Here is an 18,459-nt window from a genome sequence, read left to right on the forward strand (position 1 = left end):
CTTAGTCTCCTCTTTCCCAAGCTGAAAAGTCCTAGCCTCTTTAATCTCTCCTCATATGGGACCCTCTCCAAACCCCTTGTTCCATGGCAACAAATACGGAAATCAAGTTTTAACTTAATTGCAGAATCATGTAGAAAGAGATACTGGGTTGAAAAAGATTTCTCATTCAAACAAGAAGCTATGATGACAATATTAAGAGTATTTTTATTAATACTTTATAAAAGGTTAATAAATTACAGATGTTGCTGACAGGAATAGTGTGTGTTATAAATGATTATAAACACATCAGTAGAAATATTACAGATAATTTATAAGCAGCCTACTGAACTTTTGGACATAATTAATTGACTAAAATACCAAAGATTTATGAATCCTTTATAAAAGTATGCTAAACAAAGTCTGGTCAAAACCACAATAATACATGACTCTAAAAGGTTCACAGAAAACCTACTTAGCCAGGAGGCTAAAATTTACAAGCTATGTGTACATACAAGAGACAGTGCTGTGGTGGGAAGTTTAGAATGCCTCCAAAGGAAATAAAGGACATCCTGTATATACCAGCAGACCCAAGGTTGACTGATTTAAAAAAAAAAAACGACTTAAATCAGCAAACAAAACATTGGTTTAAATCATCAATTTTAATCATATTTTGCATTTGTACTTTTTCGTTATTGTCCTTAAAAAAGGCTGATTCTCACTGGTTGGAAGCCATTAAAACATGTTGATTTGCAACTAAATATAGCCCTTTTATGGTATTTCCTTTTGCTAACCAAGAGGATACACTATGGACATGTCTACACATACAGCACTGCAGCTGCATGAATTACCCCCAGGGAATTCTGCACCACTGAGTGTGCGCAGAATTCATGGCTCCCACAGATTTCTTTGCTTCTCCGCAGAAAAATCACTTTCTGACAGGGATGCAATGGGAAGCTGCAAGAGCAGTCACCACTCCCTAGCAGCGCAGGTACAACGTTTCAGGGACCCAGAGCAGACAGTGGAGAGGTAAATCACCACGGGGCTGGAGTCACCTCAGCCAGTGGCTACTACCTTGAGCCAGGATCAGCTGCTACTCCCGGCTGGGCTGGAGACAGGAGAGGACGGGACCTTCCTCTTCCCCTGCAAGGAATGGCTGGGGCTGTGTCAGACCCACTGCCAGAAACCTCCCCCAGCTGCAGGAAGCTCAGCATCCTCCCCTGCTTTCTGCCCCCATCACTCCTCAGCTGTGGGGGAAGGGGTCACTGTACACAGAGCTGCTCCCCCATCCACCCAACCCCTGTGCACCTGGACCTCCCATGCCAAGACACCTCTGCCAAGCTTCACCCAGTACATCCAGAACCCCCCTAGCCTTCCATATCCGAACCCCACCACACTGAACCTCAACCCCTGCATCTAGAGCCCCTTGCACCGAGACCCCCCCCAACTGAGCTCCCTGCATTCAACCCCCACACCCTGACGCACCACCCCCTGCACCACCCTGAGCTCCCACATGCTACTGACCACCAACTAGCTCCACCCAGACCCCCCCACCAAGCCCCACTTCCCCAGCACCCAGACCCCTCTGCTGAGCCCCAACAACCTTCACCTGGAAGCCCCTGCAGAGTCCCATTGCCCCTGTACCTGGAACCCCGCAATGAGCCTGTGCATCCAAATCCCCCCCCACCTAGACCCCCCACTGAGCTACCTGCACCCAGATTGTCCCACACAGAATTCCTCTCACCCAACACCTGTTCCTTCCCACCCCCCCACTTGGATCCTGCCTGGTTGAGCCTACCTGCCCCACACCTGGTGCACCTGGCACAGAGGGGCATGGTCTGAGGGTGTTTCTGAGGCAGACCCAAGCCTTGTGCTGTGTCAGGGTCGGGTGCAGCCTCTTCGCTGAGTCCGTGTCCTACGGGGTGAGGGGGCTGCAGGGTGATCTTCCACCTTCGTGCAGTCAGTGGCCTGTGTTCCCCACTGCCATGCTGGAGCTTCTGCATTGAGTTATTGACAAATAAAACTTGCAGAATTTTAAAATATTGTGCGCAGAATTTGTAATGCCCTCAGGAGTAATCAATGCAGCTGCACTGTTGCAGCGCGCCTGGTGAAGATGCTCTACATCAACGGGAAAGAGCTCTCCTGTCAGCATAATAAAACCACCTCCACAAGCAACACTATGTCACTAGGAGACGCTGACCACACCGGCGCTTATGTCGATGTAACTTACGTTGCTCAGGGGGTGGCTTATTCACACCTCTTAGTGACATAAATTCTGCCAACACAGAGGCTATGTCTTCACTACATCTTATCTATACACATTTATTTAAGCAATTATATAATTTAACTTTTTACTAAATTAAATTTTTACTTGTGATTTGTGGCAAGCTCTATTTGGATGGCAATTCAAATTCAATTTCAAATGCACAAACAGCATTGTAATCTTTTTATTAAATAAAGCTACCTTAAATGTGCCGGATACTTAAGAAAAAAGTTGATCAAAACATGTTTTACATTTAAAACTAATGGATTTATTAAACAAAGGAAGTAGTATCTGCAGTTAGTGAACTGAACTGATTGTTTCTAGTCACCATGTCCTTCAAGATTTTAGAACTAGTTCATCTACCAGAAAAGACTACTGCTTTCAAAAGCTGGTGTAGTATTGCAGCCAACTCTGGTTCCAAGTGCCTAAGAAATGACTTCTAAGACCTTCTTTAAAACTCAGCAGCAAACATGTACTTCTTAACATTATTAAAATCATTTAAATTAAATACATGAAAATAGATTATAAATAAGTTTAGGTCTTAACATAGCTTGCCAATTTCAAATTGAATGTAAAAAGAATTAAAAAAAAAAATACAAGTCTGTATTTAAACAAACCCAATATAAATAAAAAAATCCATTTTTATTTATTTGTAAATCATTTATTTTTATCCACCTCACCCCAAACCCTGTCAAAATCTTCTGGTTCTCCTCCACCTGCAGCAGCAGCTTTATCTAGGTAGCTCTTGGTGAATACTGAGCTTCTCCTCTCACACCCCATCCCCATGAAGAGGCTCCCCATATTCACTTCTCTTCCTGGTAGGAAGGGGAGCCGAAGTTGGTCAGTTATCTTCTCTCCCAACTTAAGGGTGAGGTTAAGTGCACAGCTCCTTGCTCTACCCAAAACACACAGGTGCTTTGCTCACTGCCTAACTCTTCTTAGTTTAAGCCATTTGTTTGCTGCCTCTGCTGTCCACATATGTATATTGTTTTCATTCAAATTTCCTTCCTTTGCCTTCACAGCATCTTTCATTGAAAAGTTATCCTAATGTTTTTTCCAGGACAGTACCTCATCTTTCTTGCCATTTTTCTTGCTTCTTCAACACTTTCGGTATGTTTCTCATTTTGTCTTGCCCCAGACTTTTCTTGATCAATTTCAATATCTGGGTGGGGCAGAGCCAGGGTCTCCCAGTTAGGTGCACTAAGCAGGTAAATTCCAGAGTACCTGGATCGTGGGTGGGGGCTTAATGGAACATTCTGAATACTACTCTTCAATTTTTGCCAAAGTTGTGGCATGGAGGCAAAGATTCAGAAAGGAAAAGAAGAAAAGAGAAGGGACAATGACTGGAGTTGGTGAATCTAGAAACAAAGGGATTATGGGGGAGAAGGGTAGGGACAATGGTACAAAAAAAAATCAGCAGAAATTTAAAATATCTGAGTTTTAAGCTGTAAAATGCATAGTGTGATGGTATCACTGGACTGTGTAGGAGTTGTGAAGGTGTGCTGCTATACCCAGTTCATACCGGGCCAAGTATCTATATTCCCAAGGCAGATTCCACCCTGGGAGGTCCTGCAATGCCTCAGAGCCTATGTGGCTGAGGAACAGGCTCAAGAACATCAGGTCTAGAGCCAGTAAAATTCTGGGTAATTAAAAGTAAATAAGATATCTGAGGGGTTCAGATACTACAGTGATAGATCTATGTAACAATTTACATACAGATTTAAAATACCTGCAAGGAAGATGCTTTCACAATTCTCCCTTCACTAAACCATTAAATATATTATCTGTTTTTATTGAGTGATCACTATTAACTCCAAGTCTGAAAGAAAGTCAAACACAAAAAAAGGATTTGTAGTTTGTAATAGTCTATGTGTAAAGTGCTTGGTAATCTTCTGGAGGAGGGGCACAATATTATTATATTATTGATCTGAGCTTCCTGTTCTTGCCTTACAATTATTAGACTAGTAAAATTTAATCTCTGTACAGATTTATAGTCATGTGAACACTAACATGACTAGTCCTGTGGGACAGGAACCACTTCTGCAGGTCCACTCCCCAAACCAACCCCTCCTCTCAACCCTCCTCTGCATCCGGCCAGGAGAAATGTATGTTTGCCTTGGCCAGGGCCCAGTGATGGGCTAATCCAGCCCTGGATGTCGCAGCCCATTTGGAACCTTCCCATGACCCAATGGAGGTCAGGATCCACTGTTTGGAAACTGACCAAAAGCAGTTAAGGCAAAAGCCTCTTTCATGACAGACGCGGAAAGTCATGACATTTGGAAAAGTGTAAATACCACCATTAGTTTCATTGTAAAGACTGAAAATAATATAGATACTTAATGCACTACATGACATTGTAACATTTATGAAGCTTGAGTTGACTTCAAAAGACAAAGATGTTTTCCCATTGGTTCTCAAAATAATTTAAAAAGTTGTACCCTCATTAAAATAGGAGGAGTGCTCACTGATGCAACACATTTTATTTATTTAAATTATTTAAACAGATTATAGTAAATTTGGGATTTAACACATTGTCAATTTCAAATTTAATTTTAAACAGTTTTCAAAGAAATTTATTTAATTCAAATAAAACATTTAAATAAATTTTTTTTTTAAATTATTAATTTGTATTTACTTTGCCTTCAGGGTATGATACAATGCATACATTTTTTGTTTAACTCTTAATCTATGTGCTTGTTTTTCCACCTTTTTTTATTTTACTCTTGACCATTTGGTTGTTAATATTCTTTTGGCAGCAACAGTTGTAATCCTTTTAATATTACCTATGGTAGGCAGCTTATGATATTTGATTCCTTATTTTGGCACTAGGAATTATTTTTAAAAACCTTAAAGAACAGTGCTAATATCTGGTGAGTTTTACATTGTTTTGTTTACAAAGAAGAATACATATACAAATAATTTATCCTCATATCTGGAAAAGACTTGCCTAACTAAGCTTCTGTTTACATTACACTCTCTTTCCTGGTGATAATACTATTGCAGACATGGTACTTAAGTTTCATTATTCATTGCACACTTGCCCCTTTTACAACTACATGCCAAAGCCCTTATCCTGCAAACACTTATGCACAAGATAAACTTTTTGTACTGAGTAGTCCGTGTATAAAGTGAGTTCACCTGTGTGTAAAGTTACTCATTCGTGTTTGCTAGACAGGAGCCCAAGACCTCTTCCAATCAACGAAAACAGAAGGGTCCCAATGACAGTGAGGGAGGAACTTCATAATTTAAAAAAACAAAAAAACAAAAAACAAAACAAAACAAAACAAAAAAAAACACTCCCCATAAAGGTCTATGTTTGTACTTCTCAAGGTTAGTCTTATATACATGGAGATCAAATTTCCACTGTCAAACAAGAAAAGCGTGAGAGTCAGAAAAAGATGTGCCAATTTATATAAAACATCCTGTGTTACAATTGGCACCAAAATGGGAGATGAACTTTTCACATCCTAGAGCAGGAAGAAGATATACTTAGAGACACTTCAAATACATGTCCCCAGTATTTGTACAGAAAGTAAAATGTAAACATGTTTTAGATTACCTTAAATGGATTTTCCTCTTTGCTTTTGTTTTCAAAACTCAATATTGAGGGCAGAGGAGGTAAAACAAACAAAATCAAACCCACTGCTTCTCAGACATGTAAAATACTTTCTCCAAGTGGCCCATAGATGGTGATGTGGTTCCTCTCAGCTCAACAATATTTGACAATTTACAAATGCTTGTAAACTTTACCTCAGGTAGGCTAACAACTCAAAAACTGTTAATACAAAGGACAGATTCATAAATTATTGGCTAAATGCTTTAAAAACTTTGTTCAGAAAAAAGTTTTATATAGTAATTTTTAAGGAGACAAAATATTATGCTGCTCAGCAAGCATTTTATAAAAACAATATTGAAATGCTGAATCACTGTTTCAGCGCACACTAGCAATATAAAGACATGTTTATGGGTATACTATGCAAAAAATCAACCCACTTTTTATTTCATGTAATAAATGTTTCTATATATAAACATAGTAGTCGTATGCATTTGTATGCATATAAACAAAGTTGAGTCAAACACTGCATTTAACTGATCCACGCCTATAATTATTGTTTACATTGAAAGATAACTATACACCCTCCGTCAAATAGAGATGATGATCTCACTATTATATATTCATCTCCACAGCACTTTAACATTCCAAAACGCATGAGCTGCTTCAAGCAGCATGATTCTTTTTATTTTAACTGCAGCTACTTGAAGCGGCTCATGAGTTTTTGAATGTTACAGTAAGTGCTGTGGAGATGAATTGGTGGGCAGAGACCAGATGAGGTAGGTGGTCAAAGATGCCCTATTACCACCATGATTCTGCAATATATAATAGTGAGATCATCTTTATTTGACAGAGGAGCGTATAGTTATCTTTCAATGTAAATAATAATGATAGGTATGTATATATTCTATGTATTTCTTCTCTCCAACAAAATATGGAGGTTTTGCCTCGCACAGTTACTCCTGCCCAAGGGCCCAGGAATAGGCAAGATTTGGTCCTGGTCAGTGACAGACAGCTTTTCTGTATGAGAATGTCATAGTCACAGTTCAGGGCAACTGCACCTGTATTCCCCCTCCGTGGTCCAGCAGAGTACCAAAGTTTTAGGTTTCTGGCTCCTAAGTTGTCATCTCTCTTTGGCGGAGAATCATGCCTATCTCCCTCTTGAATGTGGTTTTCTAGGCTGCACAGTTCCCTGACTGCATGAAGAGTTCCCCCAGCAAGTAAGACTGTCTAAAGCAGGCCTGCTTTGTAAAGAAAATTAAGAAAACAAAATTATCCCATTCTTTTTCAAATTCATGTCCAATGACGCTCACAATGGGATCTGTACAGCAAGAAAATTTGGATCACTGTGAAAATCTCCTTTGTGAACATATACTTGGGGTAGATGTGGATTTTTAGCTTTAAATGCTAGAAGGAATACATTTCCTCAGTCACATTTTTAGATTTTTCTTTTTGTTCTGGGCTCAAATTTTATCTTTTTATTTGGGATTGGTCTTGTTGGCTAAGTAATAGAAAAGTTCCACAGCATCTGAGAATTACTCAGATTTTTCTTGGGTGGTTCTAATTTTTTAAACATAGTTGAAATCAACTCAGATTTCCACTGATACTGCAACAGTAGTGCAACCAGCCTATAATCTATCATGTATATATGAAACATACTTCTATCCCACAATTTACCTTTGTGAATTTGGTGCCTCTCTGTCAAGTCCCTTTTTGTGTAAGATGTGTGCTGTGTTTTGATCAAAGTCCCCAGCACAAGTTTCAATATACTTATAGGAATTGGACACAAATGTAGACACACTAAATAGTAGTCTGGGAAAAGGTGACTAGTTACATGACGCAAACTCTTTCCTGGTCTACCGCTGGTTCTGCTGTGGTTCACTGCAGATAGGAGCATGGAGTCTTGCACAAGTAGCTGGAAAAAAGGAGGATGTGCCAGCCTGTTAACTGTACTAGACACTCAAGAGTCAATTAAGGCAGGAATCAAGAATCAAGACCCTTGGCTAGGAAGAAGCCCATATATCCACCAAATCTGGATCCAAGGGAATGACTCATCAGAGAAAACTGAAGTCTGTAATGCAGTGCTTAAAGTGTGCCAGTCGCAGATCCAGGAAAAACACCAGTATATCAGTTCACATCCAGAAGTTTCCTTACCACCATAAGGATTAGAAACTTTGTTGTTGTTGTTTTTTTAATTAAAGTTTAAATTCTCAAGAAAGTGATAAGGCAATCAGAGAGGTGCCAATCAGGAATCCCAGAAACACAGGATCTAATGTCCCTAAATTGTGTATGAAAAAAAATTACAACACTTCCGGGATAGAAATGAATAATTACACCATAACATTCAAAAGCAATGACCATAGCAGAAACTAGTAATCTTTCTTATGTTCTGTTTAATACACAAGAACTAGATGAAGAACTAATGTTCTTGGTCTCCAACAAAAAGAGATGTTTAAAAGTTATGTTAACTAACATGACAGTGACATGCCATCAGTTTTGCTATTACTAGCATGGGTCTCCAAGAGCTAACGTCATGCATTCGAACAAAGAGCCTTGTCCCACCATATAAAAGCTAGTGGAGGGGTGATTTATCAAATAGCACTGGGGGTTATGTCAATGACAAGAGAAGGCTGGTTTTATTCTACAATTTAATAAATAATATTATAAGGTATACCTGCCTCAGCACAGGATGGGGAGGGGGAGGAGACACAGAATCAGACTAGATGTCCCTAGAGGTACCTTCCAGCCCAGTATTTCTATTATTTCTTTTTAATATTTTTTAAATTAGGTATGTATTATGTTTCCTTGCTCAGCTGGGGGTGAGGGACCATCAAAAGTTAAGGCATGTGGATGGGGAGATTCTCCTCCAACAGGAATGCAGGTTTACACAGAAGGGCATCCTTCATGGGCCGAGCTTATTCGAGGCACCCCATAGCTACCTATATCTGTTATTGCTGCCAGGAGCTAGTGAATGGATCAACTACACATTTTTAATAGGAAGAGTCTGAAATTGGGCTCTCTCTATGGCAGTCAATTTCATATTTTGTGTTAAAATGTAAACAAACTACCCTCACTGTTCCACCTCCGCCCCCTCTCCCCCCCAGCAATAGCCATTATTTGTTGGCTCCCTAAAGGATCAATAAATGTATATGCATCCCTGTCTTGTGAAGCTGGATGCCTCAGAAAGCTTTCAATACATTTCATATCGAAGATAAATATAGTGTAAATGTTTTGTGTTTATGAATACAGAATGTATATTGAAATTTTCACTAATGTGTTATTACAAGTTATTAAATTGTAAAATTAGTATCAAACTAACTATAACGTTAATGAGAACTAATATTTACTGAGACAAAGCTGAGCACTGTAAAGTATGTAGTACATATGTATAAGAGAGCTTGTATAAGAAACTCCAAAAGATAAAATAAGAAACCATTTTATTTTAATTTGGGTATTTTCCAAATTGAGTATGATTATTCACATTTCAGTGTAGTATCAAGGACAACTAGGATGGCATTTTAGTGAAGTCAAATGTATCAGAAAATAGCTTCACAAAAAAGTTATGAAGAGGCATAGACCGAAGACAACACACTTCATATCTCCTGCAAGACTTTTTTAAAAAACTGTGTTCTACCAAATTAAGTGAAAGAGATAGGGGTTTTGTACAATATGCCAGCAAACTATCAATTTACTTTGGTGTCCCTTTACACGCTAACCAGAGTCCAAATCCTATAGTTAACATTTGGTTACTACAAAATGTTTGATCCAAGATTCTAGAAATATAATTACATACTAGTACCTAGATGACATCTTCCTTTCGATGTCATGTCATCCCTTTGACCAGTAAATGACAGTACCTGGTTTAGACAATAGGCAGATTCAACCATAACCATTTAATCCTGATAGAACTTGGGTCACTGCGTAGTTTACTGTTACTTGAGATTATTTAGATAACACCTTGAAGCTAAAGGTGTATAATCTCCCCTAGGTAGGCATGTATAATTCAGTGTTATGGAGAACTGTACACTAGAATGAGAGAAAGTACCCTTTAAAAACAAAAAGGAAGAAACTGCCCCTGACTGTTTGGGGAGGGGAGAGACTCTGTACGTGTCCCCAGTCTGATTTTGTGGGGGAAAACGTGTATTTCAGCCTCCATTTTGAGTGTCACCTTGATTACGTACTTCACCGTAACTGTCAGGTTAGACTGCATCATTCCTCGTGGTTTTTTTGTTTGTTTGTTTTGGGGTGGGGGGGTGGGGGGGGGGCTGGCACCTAGGTATCTGATCCTTAGAGGGTCATCGACTATTGAATAGCCTTATCCTAGTGGGACAAGGGAGGTTACCAACAGTCATTAACTTAACAGCCCTCTGCCAGCAATTCCACTCCAGGGCTGGAGCATCGAAAATTCTAGCATAAGAAGAGAAATAGAAAAAAGATGTCATAACCAGCTTTTAAAAGGGACAGGCTCTCTAGCAAAAAGACACCTTCCAGAATGAGAAAGCTAAGCAGGAGGAGTGAGAGAGCAGAAATGGCACTGACCACCTGAAGGACACTGACCAAAATCCGGAAGACTCTCAGCAGTGGTGAGACCACTGGAGGGAGGAGTCTGCATTCAGGTGTGTGTTAGTTTTTCATATATCAATAAACCTCTGATGCTTTTCTATGAATAAAATGTTTGTGTTTAAGAAGACCCTTTCCAAAAAGCCTGTATGTTCTTTACGTTAACTATAATAATGGTCCCCAAAAGAGTTAAATGGTAAACTGGCATGCCCATGCTGGTGGACCTTTGGGGAGAACATGCGTAGGTATACTGGGAAGACTGGGGAGGTTGAGCACTGGTCTTGGGACCTACAGCAGTTGGTTAACAGGGCCCATATGCCAAAAAATGGTATCAGAATGGAAGTCTATGCCCCAGGACTGTGCCTGAGAGGTCAGAACAAGCAACAATGTCTGGACACTGCTCAAAGCCAGTTGGACACTCAGAAGCATATGGGATAAAAAGACTGGATCCAGTACAGCAGCCTGTATTGGCTCCACAAGGGGGAACTTAGACAGGGCTGTAACAATGCCTTGGAGGTAATGTTTAGCAGTATACATGGTTCGCTGTAATTCTTTTAAATATAAAAATTACTAAAGATGACTTTCAAACATTATTTTTTAAAAATACATTCCTATAAAGTATAGTTGGGTTCAAAAGATAATACTAGACTTCCACATTCAACATTACCTTGTCTATTTACTTCATTTTGAAGCAGCTCTTCCATTGCCTCTTCCTCAGCAATATCTAACGGAGTGTCTCCTTCACTATTCACAGCTCCTACATGTGCTCCTTGACTAATTAAATACCTGTAAAAGAAGGGGGGGAAAAGAGTTGGAAGCTAAACAAAACATAAGGTGAGCATCAGGTTAATAGAGTTGGGTACAGTGAAAGAGTAACAAAAGCTGTTAGAACCTGGGACCACACACTGCAACTAAATATTTTATAGTACACACACATACATATACAGTAAGAATAAGACCACAGTTTACCCACAAGTGTTAGCTATTTAGGGCAGCATTTCAGATAAGATGTATCTTATTAGTATATGGTGCCAATCTCTGTAGTTAGCCACTGAAAAAATTCACAGTCATAGATCTCTTCAGGGCTTGGAGGCACAAAAAGAGACAGTCCAGTGGTAAATGAAAGGTTTCCCTGAAGAACATAGGGGCCTGAGACATCAATAATTGCAGGATTTAAGTTTTCAAATTAAGAAAGTTGACATTCCTAGTACTTATGATTGCAAAGATAACATTTAGAAGGTTGATACATTATTCTTTGCAGATTTGGGAAGAATAATAACTCCAGTGCCTTCAATTCTGCTCCTAACTTAGCCAAGAAGCAGAAAAGTTAACCAGACTGCTTAGTTTCACTCTCACTATTCATAATTCTTTAAGCAGCAATGAAACTTAACAATCACCTCAATTTCACAGTGCAAATGCTGATGAGGAAAAGCTATGAATAACAGAAGAAGGGAGGGAGGACAACTACTGAAGACCTCTTTTTTAGTCCCTTCACCTTTCAGCTGCCAATAAGATGCCGCAGGAATAGCATACTGAAGGCCTGCCCCCTTGCAGCAACCACAAAGCTCTGGCAGCAGTAAAAATATTCTGTTTCCATTACTACATCTAGAGGGAGCGAGGCTTCAAATTTAGAGACATACTAGCCAAAGTTGCATATTAGAGATGGCACCCCAAGTAAGGTACAGATTCACATACTGGCAAAAATCCGAGCACCTTCCTGTGCAGCAGCACAAGTGGAAGAAGTTATTGCGCATTTCACCAGAGGGCTGACCCCAGTTCTTGCTAGCAGGGCCCTTTACATCATCATTAGATATATATGCGCGTGCACGCCCACACACCTTTGTCTAGGTAGGTTGAGCATTCCAGCTGTTTGGTGTCTAATATGTTTCAATATGTAAAATGTTTTATTTTAAAACTAGGGTAGGCACTGAGACCTGGAGTCAACAATCCAGATCAGGAGGAATTTATTTCTGGTTCTGGAATATTAGATAGATAGGTTCCAACAAGGAGCCATAAGAAAGACATTTTAACAGTTAGAACTTGATTAACTCCCTTATCTCTATTAAACTATAAGTCTATGAAGTCTTTGGAACCTAGCAGCCCAACGTATGTTCTACTGATGTCTACTGTGACATTCTACTGATGTCAAAGTACCCAATCGATAGTGACTGAAGCATCAGCACCACTCTAGATTGCAGTCTTACAAATTTCTGACCATGAGGTTACTACCTCTCTTATGGATTTACTTTGTTATAGTACTCAGGGGTCCAAATCAGCACCCCATTGCACTAGGCACTATACACAAAGACGGTTCTTGCCTCAAAGAGCTTACAATTTAACCACTCAGTGACAGACTTGAAGGTGGCAATTTTGCAACAAAAAAAACTTCAGAAACAGACTCCAAAGAGAGACTGCTGAATTAATATGCAAATTAGATACAATTAACTTAGGTCTAAACAGAGACTGGGAATGGTTGGGTCATTACACTAATTGAATCTATTTCCCCATGTTAAGTATCCTCACACCTTCTATAGGTCATCTCGATTATCACTTCAAAGGTTTTTTTTCTCCTGCTAATGATAGCTCATCTCAATTGATTGAGCTCTTACAGTTGGTATGGCTACTTCCACCTTTTCATGTTCTCTGTATAAGTATCTTCTGTGTGTTTCATTCTACGCATCCGATGAAGTGGGCTGTAGCCCACCAAAGCTTATGCTCAAATAAATTTGTTAGTCTCTAAGGTGCCACAAGTACTCCTGTTCTTTTTGCGGATACAGACTAACACGGCTGCTACTCTGAAACCTGTCATTAATTTAAGTTGGCTTTTGAAGGTATTGTGCAGGTGTCTTTGGAGGACAAGGATTGCGAGATCCAGTGTGGAATGATTGCTTTATGAAAAATGTTCGCCCACGGGTGATATGGCGTTTTTTAAACAATTTTATGTGAGAATTCATTCAAAAGCATAGTGATTGATTTCACCCACATAGGTGTTGCTTGGGCATCTGATGCACACCACGTGTTGTTGACAGGCAGTAAGACCCATGGATCTTGAAAGCTGTGTGTGTAGTTTGGGGGGAGGGAGGGGAGTGAGAGGAAGTGATCATTGTAGCAGTGGTGCCATGTCCACAGATATTTTCACGAAGTGATCACTCCATATCTCATCTTTCAGTCCTCATCCTCAAGAGTGCCAGCACAAAACTTAAAAAGATGAGCCCGGGAACTTAAATTCATAACTCTGCTGGACACTGAAACATGGACTTAGACACACTGGTATTATGGCTTATTTCAAAAAGTTCTAACACCTTACTGCCTGCTAACACTTAAAGAATTGCAGGTGCAATACTATGGGTATAGGGAAAGGCATGCCCTTCCCCCTCTCAAAAAAATCAGACCCTCTCTTGTCCAGATGTTTCTAAAGACTACTGTGACCTTACCTTAGATTATGTATTAGTTATCCTGATTACTTAAGAATCCCCAGTTATCACTTTGAGGGTTGACAGGTTCTTGCCCAAAGATCAGGCCCAGTATTATTTAAATTATTATATAGTTGGGAACCCTGATGTGCACAGTTGCAACACTTGCAATATAGGAAATCTTGTATTTACAAATATAGTTTATTAATACATTTAGCACAGTCACAAACACCCCAACTTAGTAAAATAGATATACTACAGAATGTACATCTACACACCCATATACTCACACCATCCCTTGTAGAACAACTTGAAATGTTAGCCATCATCTTCCTCATCACTATCAGCTTCCCCATCACCACCAGTGGCCATCATTCTGGCAGCTCCCAAGGGCTACATCTCTCTCTCTCTCTTACTGCCACTTTTATAATATGTTACACTGACGCCATTATGTTTAATGCATATTAAGTAGGGGATTTTTCCCTTCTCCTTATTTGTATTTCTTCACCTCACTAATGCTGGAGTGTCTTTTTCCTATAGGTTAGTATATCAATGATCTCAATTTATTATATTTGTCAATTCGTTACTATGGCCCTTTTGTGGTTAGATATCACATTTGTTATTTCTGTCCTAACTGGTTATTTCAGTTATTTCCAAGTTCTAAGTTGTGGTGGACCTGTTAAGTTTAAAAGGGGATGAACTTAGGAAAGCCCCTGTGCCAACCTGCTTTAATGCATCCTCTATGCTAAAGGTCACAGTCATACCTGGACCTTATGCTTTAGCTCCATTTATTTAGCTAAAAAGTCCAAGACATATGTATGCTAACTTGCTGAAGCTAATGTCTTGCCGGATACAGGCCTGTAGGTTTCTTGCATTACTGCTGAATATAATGCAAAGCAGGAAAGATAATGAAGGCAAGCTAGCCCACTGGGCTACAATAGCAATGAATATAATAAAGCAAACTAGGCCACTGGGCTATACTACATGGCTTGGCTGATATTGTAGAAAGAAGTTTGCCTTGAAATCCCATTCTTCTGGGGAGGTAAAACTTTCTTTGTGGCCCGTATATTTTAGGAACTCTACTCGGTATATATCCCTCAACAGCTCTTACATGCAGAATTTAGACTAAAGTTTGCAGGTCCTATCTTGAAAAATAAGAAAGCAACTCTCCCCTTACATTACTATTTAGAAACCCTGACACACTTTCATCCATTTATGGGAAATGCATTAAAAAACCTTTCCTAATAAAAACATGGAATTTCAAAAATTCAGAGTCAAAGATCAAGTCTCCTAGAAGATAAATGCCACATTTTGTCTACTCTAAGTCCCAGTTTCAACAGGTCTGAAGGCCAATATTTTCTCTCAGGGCTTGGCTTAAAAGCTCTGCCTCAAGATCTTCATGTGATGCAGCGAAAACTATTGCAAAATTCTATTAATATTAAGCTAATCTCTACAGTATACTGGGACATGGTTTGTGACCAGAGAGGGAGGGAGCTTCCTTTGAAACACAGATAACTGAAATAGGGAATTAAAGGGTTTAGAGAGAGACTGCTTCAGAATCTGGCACAATGCTCAAGCTCTAATCTACTTTAGGCATAAAGAATTACTTTGTTGTACAGGACTTCTAGGCATCATGATTTAAGATTTAATCAATATTACTTAAAAGGATGGCAGTAGAAAGATGGGCATGTATCTTCATTGTGGTTCTGCTAGAATACTTAGTTTCTGGAACCAGGTTTGCAAGGTCATTAGGGAGATAACTGGATGGTTGATACTGCTGGATCTGATATTTATGAGGATGGAGACTGAAAGAAAGTGTCACCAAGTGGGAGAAGTGGCCGGACAAATTGTTCTTAAATTCAGAAAAGACCTCTCCTAGAAGTCTGGACCAAGATTTAACAACTAAAAAAATAAGAGGACTGCCATATGCAAAAGTCAGCGTTCTGTAACTATAGTGAAGTCCAAGTTGAGGATGCCTCCTGGAAGGTGTCTTGTTATACAAACCCATGAGCATCCCTCAGGATGTAAATTTAGGATATGCACTTTTGTTTGGTTATTTAAGTAGCCTGTAGGGCCAATGTGTCATTTTCAGCCAGTTATAGGCGATGTTATTTTTGAACCAAGTTTCTTTAAGAAGTTATCACGTCTATGTGACAAGCTTAATATTGAAAACTATATTATTCAGTGCAGGAAGTCTTTTTAAATAAGGGTAACATACTTTTCTAAGCATACTCAAGAAGATATGCATCAATTTAACACTTCCTTACATATTTCTCTTTGTGGTAGAGACTACACACAAGAAATCTGAGCTCGTAATCAATTTTGTGGAAAAAGTTACTGGGAGTCTATATGAAGTTAAGACTGGAAAATCTATCTTCATGACAGCTGTGACGTCAGTTATTGGCAGAGGAACTAAGAAGTATAGTGTGCTGCTTAGTTTTCAGGATTTAAGAGTAAATTATGGTTTCAAATCTGTGTCTATATGCCACTAACTATGTTTTTAAACAGCTTTTAGAATCATACAAGTTCTATGGTTTTGTTTAAATAAAACCTCTACAGTTCACCTTTAAAGTATACTTTGCAAATCCCTTCATTTATTAACACAGGACACCAAGGGGAATTCTGCTAAAATATCTGTCTACACAATTAAGTTTCTTTTTATCACATTTAAAAAACTGAGTTTGAGAGAGTGCTTAATATTAAGAGGTCAGAGTATTCTAAAACATTATAATAGCTTATCAAATGACCCTTTTACTGTTCACTTTTCCTGGAGTTCATACTTTTAGAAAAAGATAGAAGTCACCACAACAGGATTTTAATGAACATAAAACTAACATTCAATGGGAATTCTGCCATTGATTAAACTGGAAAAAGGATTGAGTCCAAAAATACCTTAGTTTTAAATTAAAGGGAAAAGCTATTAGGAATTCAGGAAGGCAGGCAAATCTGTAACTAAGTGAAAAGAATCAAGAAACATAGTATGCACTTTTTAAATTAAAGTTAATATCTGTACTCTTATGTAATACTTTTCATCCACAAATCTCAAAGCACTAAAGCATTAAATAAAAGACCTAGCATTTTCATACTTATCCACAATATTTTTAAAAATTAAACTCATATTTTAAAAAAAGTGAATATTTTATATCAACACAGACAATAAAGTGCCAAATTCTATCCTGGTATCTACCTTTTTACTTTGTATAACCCCAATGAAGTTAATGGACTTTCGCAGGGTTTAAGGCAAAGAATTTAGTCCCTTGGGCAGCAAAGAACCAAAAACAACCTCACCTCACCCCCCCCAAAAAATACGAAGCCAAAAAAGTTGTACCATATTAATCTAATCTCAAAGTACTCTAAGCAATTTTTTCTAAATAACCTTTATTCTAAGATTATTTCTTGGCTTTCAGTACTATAAAATTAAATGATAAACAAACATACCCCCCGTGAAACACAGATTTTTAGGCTTCTTTTAAGAAGGCTTCTCTGAAAAAGTCAGTTTTAAAATAGCAATCCAATTACTTTTACCTATAATATCAAATCAATAAATTTGAAACTTAATTTTTAATTCATGCCAATAATGAATTAACAGGTATATTTCACAACAATGATGCCACTACACATCACAAATCTATTTCATTCTAAACATAGATCTGTCAATGTCACAATATATTCTTCAGGTCTATAGAAACAAAATCAGATTTTTTTTTTTAAACAATTGTATTCATGTGGGAGGGTTTTGCCTTTTTTTTTTTTTTTAAATAAATTATTATTCCCTTTAATTGCATTTCACCATACAGGAAAATGAATGAGGATTTTGCAATAAGTTGCTCAAGAATACCTAGTCTTTTAAAGAAATCTTTCATACAGAGGAAAATTTCTATGAAACCTTACTTCCAGTATAGCTTGTCTGCAGTGTAAATACACTGTTTCAGAGAGTAAGACAGCTTCCACCAGCCTCACCTATGTGGATCAGGAAAGTGATTAATAGATCTAATGCAGAATGGCAAAATTCCATTAGCCTGGGAAAAGTAAAATTGACAGGTACTGAGCTGCTGCTGGGCAACATGAAGACAACTGTGAGGGAGCGCTACCTGCTCTGCTTAAGTTCTGTAGCAGAATCTGCCTATTACAGGAGTTGTAGCTAAAACTCCTTTGCTTTTGGCTTCCCTCCCTTCTGTGGGCGGAGGTAGAATAGCAGAAACCTACACCTCTTACAGCAGTTAGAGAACAGGATTAGAGAGAAAAAAAAACAGAAAAAAAATGCAGGAAAAGATATACAGTACCATGATCCATTTACAGGAAAGAAAAAAGGAAATAAAGCAAGATAACACCACGATGGGTATGGTGTAAGAATCCAAATAGAATAGAAATAGGAAGGGAAAGAAAGTGATTTTTACACTGTATATTTGATTTTAATATTATAAATAATTACAGTACACAAACCGTGCACAATTGTTTTATTCCTTTACACTGCATGGATTAGGGATGTGGAACAGCTTCCAAATGAGGAGAGATTAAAAAGACTGAGACTGTTCATCTTAGAAAAGAGACAGTTAAAGGGGATAGGATAGAGGTCTATCAAATCATGAATGGTATGGAGAGTGTGAATAAGAAGTGTCATTTACCCTTTCACATAGCACAAGAGCCAGAGGTCACCCAATGAAGTTAAAAGGCAGCAGGTTTAAAACAAACAT

At 38.6% G+C, this 18,459-nt stretch overlaps 1 protein-coding gene across 1 annotated transcript in view; it reads right to left on the minus strand.

The window, feature by feature from the left end:
- Nucleotides 1–18,459, minus strand: part of PPP1R12A (protein phosphatase 1 regulatory subunit 12A) — a 213,876-nt gene that overhangs the window by 83,425 nt on the left and 111,992 nt on the right. The window contains exon 3 of the mRNA XM_065423865.1: nt 11,020–11,138. Within this exon, the coding sequence (XP_065279937.1) occupies nt 11,020–11,138 (119 nt within the window). The remainder of the gene's footprint in view (nt 1–11,019; nt 11,139–18,459) is intronic.

The sequence above is a fragment of the Emys orbicularis genome, chromosome 1 (genome assembly GCF_028017835.1).
Source record: "Emys orbicularis isolate rEmyOrb1 chromosome 1, rEmyOrb1.hap1, whole genome shotgun sequence".
NCBI lineage: Eukaryota > Metazoa > Chordata > Testudines > Emydidae > Emys > Emys orbicularis.